General features: G+C 33.7%; 1 protein-coding gene across 1 annotated transcript; it reads left to right on the forward strand.

The window, feature by feature from the left end:
* The first annotated feature begins 4,520 nt into the window (after window positions 1-4,520).
* LOC143623781 (palmitoyl-acyl carrier protein thioesterase, chloroplastic-like) lies at window positions 4,521-7,199 on the forward strand. Its single transcript, XM_077094621.1, has 6 exons — window positions 4,521-4,976; window positions 5,044-5,177; window positions 5,254-5,367; window positions 5,473-5,644; window positions 5,716-5,784; window positions 6,797-7,199. Exons 1-6 carry the CDS (start codon window positions 4,521-4,523, stop codon window positions 7,076-7,078), a joined length of 1,227 nt encoding a protein of 408 aa, XP_076950736.1. The 3' UTR covers window positions 7,079-7,199.
* The last annotated feature ends 290 nt before the right edge of the window (window positions 7,200-7,489 follow it).

The raw sequence follows: 7,489 nt of genomic DNA on the forward strand, positions 1-7,489 counted from the left end.
GGTAGCAGCGATGCGTTATGTTGCTAACGTAACGTAGGGTAGCGACGATGCGTTATGTTGCTAACGTAGGGTAGCGACGATGCGTTATCACTAACGCATCGTAGAACCTTTTGTGTTGTCATAACAAGGTAGCAGCAATATAATGTATCGCCGCTACCCTATGTTAGCAACATAACGCATCGTCAACCCTATGTTAGACGTAACGTAGGGTAGCAGCGATGCGTTATGTTGCTAACGTATCGTAGGGTAGCAGCGATGTGTTATGTTGCTAACGTAGGGTAGCAGCGATGCGTTATCCACTAATGCATCGTCGACGACCTATTCTGGCCAGATTCCGGCCACGTGTCGTTATCCTATTTGTTTCAGTAACGCATCGTCGGTGTTCGCTATCATGTCGTCGGCGACGAGATAACAACGAGACAAAGTTGGAAACTTGAATTATTAAGGATAATTTTAGAAACACATTTTTTAAAAAGACTATTATGGGAATTTTCCCTTGGTAAAACCTAGGGTATCAACCATCGGGGCCCGTCATTCCTATGACTCCTATCCTTATCTTGTGATTAATTGAGCCAGCAGCAACCCACGTGTGCACCTACAACACCCTCTTCCACCGCCAAAACCAGTTTGCCACTCTGTCTGTCTTGTTCAACTACCACCAAGCTGCCCCTATCCATCCATTTAATTATTCAAACGTACATGTGAGATTTCTTCTTTTTTTCTAAAAAAATGAAAATTTATTATATTCTACAACAGGAAGAAAAATAGCTTATCAACTACTATAAATGGCAAGTATTTGACCAATAGATGAATTTCATATAAACAAGTTAAATATGTGGCGTATCAAAGCCAAAACTCAAAAGAGTAATGAAGATGCACTTTGCCCCCTGGCCTTTGCCATTGAATTTAAAATGTAAAAATAAACTTTTAAATAGTTCAACTTCAACTATCTTTAATCACGTTTTATTCTCAAATTTATTCGTGGTAATTAGAATCAGAATTTTTTGTGTATCACATCTCAATAACAGCTGCACATCAAAAACCAATTTATATGCCTTTTTTAGTTTTTAAAAGTTTATATACTAACATGCAGCTGCACATTAAAAAATGATTCTTACATATATTTGCGAAGTATAGTTGGGGCCCAGGTTGGCCCCGCCCCCTGTTTTTTTACACAGTAGTGTAAATTTACCTGTTTTCTGCCTCAATATTTTATACGTAGTTTAAGTTTAGCCTTTTTTGGCCGAAAATTTGAGCTCCCCCCCCCCTTTCGTTTGTGAAATTTCGTATACATTTGGAGCTCGGCCCCCCCGGTGCTTCAGTCCAAGCTTCACCACTGCTTACATGGATAAAGGAAATCCTAAAATACGAATGACATTTTAAAGGTACTAACTCTGTATTACAATAAATTCAAAATGTAAACTTGCATCAATTTTCCCATTCTAGTCTATCCCTCTTCCCTCTATCTTTCACCCAAGGGAAAGAATAATGTTTAATATCTTCCTTTAATCTATTAATCGATGTTCTCGTGTTATTGAATAGCGCATCATTCCTCATCTTCTATAAACACCAACACACCATGAGAATAATCGATTGGATTATCCATTTTACTTGATTGTGCCCCTTTCATCTCTTAGTATTTACAATGGTGAAATAAGAGATGACCTCATTCTTTTGCCATTGGTCCTCACACGATAACCATCTAACAAACTCTGAAAGCGATTTTTTCCCTAGTAAATACTTGTAATATGTATAATCTTACTTTTACTTTTCGTCTGTGTGGGCTGAGTATTATTTGTAGGCCCAATACTTTTTTTTTATCATTTGTTTCTTATATTTAAAAGTGTTAATGATTAAAATAATAAATACTTTAATTTGTAATTTTTTTTTCTTAAAAATAAAATAAAACTGTTTTATGCTTAGAACCATGTATAATTTAAAGAACGTGTGCCACGATTTGGCTAGATTGTCAAGGACGACTTCTAGAAGACTTGTATTTGGAATCGGTTTTTGGTTAAACAGATAAAATTGGTGGATCAGCAAAGCATCACGCATAATAAAATAAAAATGGAATTAGATTAATATATTTTCTAAACTGATAATTTATTTAATATATGCATAGGCATTTATTAGTTTATAAATAGTTTAAATTGAGTTATATATGTATGCCATTATAGTGCTGGTGCATGTGGTTAGAGGTTTCTTTCGAGCCACTCACCCTCACCCACCCCAACTGTGCACCTAGAATATATATAAGTATGAATATGTAGAATATATATAAGTATGAATATGTGATGTGGTTCCAACCGATAATCGATTGACCAAAGAAAATTAGAGAGAATCCAGATTAGAAAATAGAGAGAACATAGATTAATTTAACATTTTCATTCATATCCCTAACCCTAACGCATAAGAACTAGTGGCTTATATAGCCAAGATACATAACCGACCCACTAGTTAATAAACTACCTACATAACCGACGCACTACTTAATAACTAACATGTCCACTACCTTAAATTAAGTAGAAACAAATAAAAGATAAATAAAAATTAAAATATTAAACTCTATGCACGTCCATGATTTTATGACACATATCAATATGATGAGTGTAAATAAAAGGAAATGTGAACAAATGAGAAGCTAGATCAACGACGAAGGTGATCACGAATTTAGGTAACCGATTAGTAGATTTGGTGGTTGATGAAAAAGGCGGCTAGAAACCATGTTCAAAGTGATGATAGGCGATGACTAAATTTTCATATATAAATGTGATAAATAAATATAATAATTTTAATTATACATTGTTTTTGCCAAATAATTAATTAAACTCATTATATAACTTTGAATACACCTAAAATAATTTTTAGTTTTTGAGGATATAATTTCAAAATATTTCCTATACTATGTTTGAATCCCATGTGTATTTCATGGGTTAAATAAATGTAATGTTATATACATAGTTAAAAAAGTTATGTTTTTTAAAAATTTCATGCACTGCATGGATTAAGTAAACATGTATATTATATGAGTTGAATATAAAATATAACATTTACTATCGTCAAGATATATCTTTAATATAATAATTTTTTTCATGGGCTAAATTTTTAAGACATTGTTTTTTTCAAATGGATTAACTTTTTTTTTTTTTTTGTAATATAAATGTTAATTTAATTAAAGTTTACCCGGTTCTTTAAATATTCTTTTAACATAGTTGAGTTAACTTATAAATTGAAGTTATAGATATATAAATACTTATCAAAATTAAGAACTAAAATTTGGATTTCATATTAAAAATAATAAGAACATATTTGGGAATACTATCATACTAATGAATATTCATATTCTTTTAACAAACTAACAGATATATCCGATACTTACAGATATACTCATCTGATATATAATTACCCAACTTGTACCGGTATAACATAATTTTATAATCTAGTATAAAAGCATCCACAAGAGGTTCTTCATATTATATGAGTGTGTTTTTCATTTTTTAGGATGGTTGAAGTGGATAAGAGAAAATGCTATTGTTTATGGATAAATTTAGAAAAACACTCCTCATGCTTTTTAAATTTTTAATATTTATTGAAAATGTTGTGGGTGAAGAAAAATGAATGCAATGATAAAACGAAACGCTATAAAAGTACGATGAAAGTGATATAATCATAAAATTGCTTGCTTGTAGTGTTACGATGATGCCAAGGTATGTGCAACGTGTTCTTTCCTGATTGAGTTACAGTATTTTAATTGTCACGTTTAAAAAAAACAATATAAAAAATTATTAAATTAGCAGAGGGTTCAACCAGATAGCAGGAGGTAATGTGAAGGTTGGATGTTGAGAGTATAAATACGAAATGCAATCCCCACTACGACGACTACTACTACTACCAAAAACAAACCATCTCTCTTCTCTTCTCTTCTCTTGTCTTGAGATTATTATTCATTCATTCTCCGTAACCCTACATTATTCTCTTCTTTTGTTTACAGATCCATTGCATACGTACACCAATTCTTTCTTCACTTATTCTTTCAAATAACAGGTACATACATATTTGAACATGTTATGATTGATTCACTCACTTTTTTTCTTCTTAATTACTGATAATTAGGTTTACTTGATGCTGTTGTTGTTGTTGTGTTTTAATTAATAATAATCACCTTGATTGATTGCAACATGTAGCAGTTTCATTCCTTATTTTGTATTGGTGTTTGTTGTAGATTCTGTTTGTTTGTTCCTTACGTGCTATTTATCAATGAATTATCATAGGTAGGTTTGTTGAACACGTTGTTCATATGATACACATCACTTATTTACACGTTAACCTCATCCTCCTCATACTTTCGTTTCATTTTTAACTCAGTTTTCTTTATCGTTCCTTTGGGATTCAACATCTTTTTAACTTTATCAAAATAAAAACCACTTGACTTTTGTAATTGCCACACACTTTTTTAACTTACTGAGAAACTCTATCCCTATGAAACATCAGTCAGCTTTCAAATATTATTTATTATAATCATGGTTGCTATGAGTGCTACCGCGTCACTGTTTCCGGTCTCTTCCCCAAAACCGCACTGTGGGATCAAGACAAAGTCTCTTCATTCTGGTGGTATGCAAGTTAAGGCTAATGCGCAGGCTCCTGCTGAGGTGAACGGGAGTAAATCGCGTCTTATTAATGGTTTCGAAACTGATGATTATCCTACAACGCATGCACCGAGAACGTTCATCAACCAATTGCCAGATTGGAGCATGCTTCTTGCTGCGATCACAACAATCTTCTTGGCTGCAGAGAAGCAATGGATGATGCTGGAATGGAAGACCAAACGACCCGATATGATTGCTGATATGGATCCGTTTGGGTTGGGCAGAATTGTGCAAGATAGCCTTGTGTTCCGCCAAAACTTCTCTATTAGATCATATGAAATAGGAGCTGATCGAACTGCGTCGATAGAAACTCTGATGAATCATTTACAGGTAGGTATTTTACTTTCATTATACTAGACTTCATAGTTTTATTATTAGTTATATATTGATTTACCAGGAAACAGCTCTTAATCATGTAAAATCTGCCGGTCTGCTCGGTGATGGATTTGGTTCAACACCAGAGATGTGCAAGAAGAATCTAATTTGGGTGGTGACAAAGATGCAGGTGATAGTTGACCGTTATCCAACTTGGTAAGATTTATTAACCCACTTTGTTTAATTATGACATCGACAAATTAATATCTTTTTTTGGCTTTACCTATTGCAGGGGTGATGTTGTTCAAGTAGATACTTGGGTAGCCCAAAGTGGGAAAAATGGTATGCGTCGTGATTGGCTGCTTCGTGATTGTAAATCAGGCGAGATTTTAACAAGAGCTTCAAGGTTATAACTAATAAAATGTTTTATATAATCTTGTTTGATTTCCTATATGCTGATTATTAATTTTTAAGACATTTTTTTGTTGTTATAATATATTTATATTTGCAGTAACTGGGTTATGATGAATAAAGAGACAAGGAAGTTATCAAAACTCCCAGATGAAGTCCGAGGTGAAATAGGGCAGTTCTTTGTAGATGCACCTCCAGTTGTGGAGGATGATTCCATAAAATTACCAAAACTTGCAGAAACCACTGCTGACTATGTTCGCGATGGTTTGACCGTAAGTCAACCTTTTTCTTTTTATACATCGATGGTGGCCCGTATTGATATGTGTTATTATTGTTCATGCAGCCACGATGGAGTGATTTGGATGTCAACCAACATGTTAACAATGTCAAGTATATTGGCTGGATCCTTGAGGTAAAGCATCTTCTCCATACAGCAACATGAGTACAGTCACAAGAAGTATTATTGACAACTTAATTTCTGTGCATACACACCCCTATACCATACTAAGAGCCGTGATATTTAAAGCACCAAGTTTAGGGATGTTCACGGTCCTGTTCAATCAATTATGATGAAAATCATTTGATTGAGCCACTTATTTGGTTTCATGATACTACAAACCAAAACAGACGGTTTAGCGATTTAACAGTTCAGTTTTGACAGTTTAACGTAACTAATCTATTTCAAGATGGTTAATTTCAATTAAAAATAATCAATGGTAAAGATCCTTAGTGTAAACGAGCCAAGCTAAGCCCAAACTCGACTAGGCTTGAGATCGGCTCATTTAACTTTAAGCGTTCGAGCTTGGCTCGTGAGTATTCTTTGAACTTCAGCTCGGTTTGTTTAATAATTTTAATTAATTTAAAAATTATTTATATACTTTTTAAGTATAATTTCATATAAATATTTCATATAAATAAATAAATTATAATTAAAAAAATACATTAATATTAATTGGGTATAACTAAATTCTATATTTATTAATTAAACAGAATTCAAATTTTGGTTATTTTTATCATAATTTTGTTACATAATAATAATTATTAGATAATGTATATTAAATAAAGCCTATATAAATAATAGGCTTTATTAGGCTCGTGAGTCAGCTTGCACTCAATAAGTGAAGCTTGGCTCGATTCGAGCTATTAGCGAGCCAATCTCGAGTAGCACGAGCGGCTTGGCTCGTTTACACCCTAGTAACGTATAAATAACTGCACTATTCAAAGGTAAAAAATAAATAAAGAAAGAAGTGAAACAGATGGTTAGGTTTACCCGACGGTTCCAAGTTCCAGACTGTTGTCAGACTGTTAAGACGCCAAAACCGAATCATGTAAACCTCAAACCGGCTGACTTGCTCCGGTTTTGACGAAGCAACAATCATGGTATCCTGTCCATCTAATTTTAATATTCATGGTTAACATCACAGAGTGCTTCACAAGTTGTGGAGAAGTATGAGCTTGCTAGCATTACACTTGAGTACCGCAGAGAATGTAGAAAGGATAGTGTGCTGAAATCACTGACCGCAGTATTAGGCGGTGGTGGTGACAATGGGGGAATATGTGATTCCGGCCAGGTTGATTGCCAACATGTGCTCTTATTTGCGGGCGGTTCAGATGGGACTCCTGGTGGTGAGGTTGTTAAGGGAAGGAGCCAGTGGCGGCCAAAATATGGTGAACGAGTTGATCACTTACGTGCCGGAAATATCTGATACCATCTTGATGTTATTGTCCTTTTGCCTCACTGGAATGTATGTTAAAGAATCCTGAAAATAACATGTAATGTCTAGGCATGTCACTCAAATGCATGTATGTATGTGCGTGTATATATAAATATATACATATACTTGCATGTTTTTTTTTCCTTATATATGTTTATTTATTTTCCAGTTGTTTTATATCCCTGAGGGAAAATTGGTGCTATTAGATTTAGGGGTGTAAATGACTCGAGTTTGAATATTCAAAGCTTAAGTAAACTCAAACAGTCGTTAAAAAGTTCTAAAACTGATTGACTCATTTACTATTCACTAATTATGTTATAGTTGTAGTGTAGACATAACTAGTCGTGGTGTAAGAGAATGTATCGAAGTTAAGAAGACAACTTGTTGCGGTGTAGGCATAAT

Source organism: Bidens hawaiensis, unplaced genomic scaffold, assembly GCF_021521415.1.
Source record: "Bidens hawaiensis isolate Kalapana, Puna unplaced genomic scaffold, B.hawaiensis_p1.1 tig00003540_1, whole genome shotgun sequence".
NCBI lineage: Eukaryota > Viridiplantae > Streptophyta > Magnoliopsida > Asterales > Asteraceae > Bidens > Bidens hawaiensis.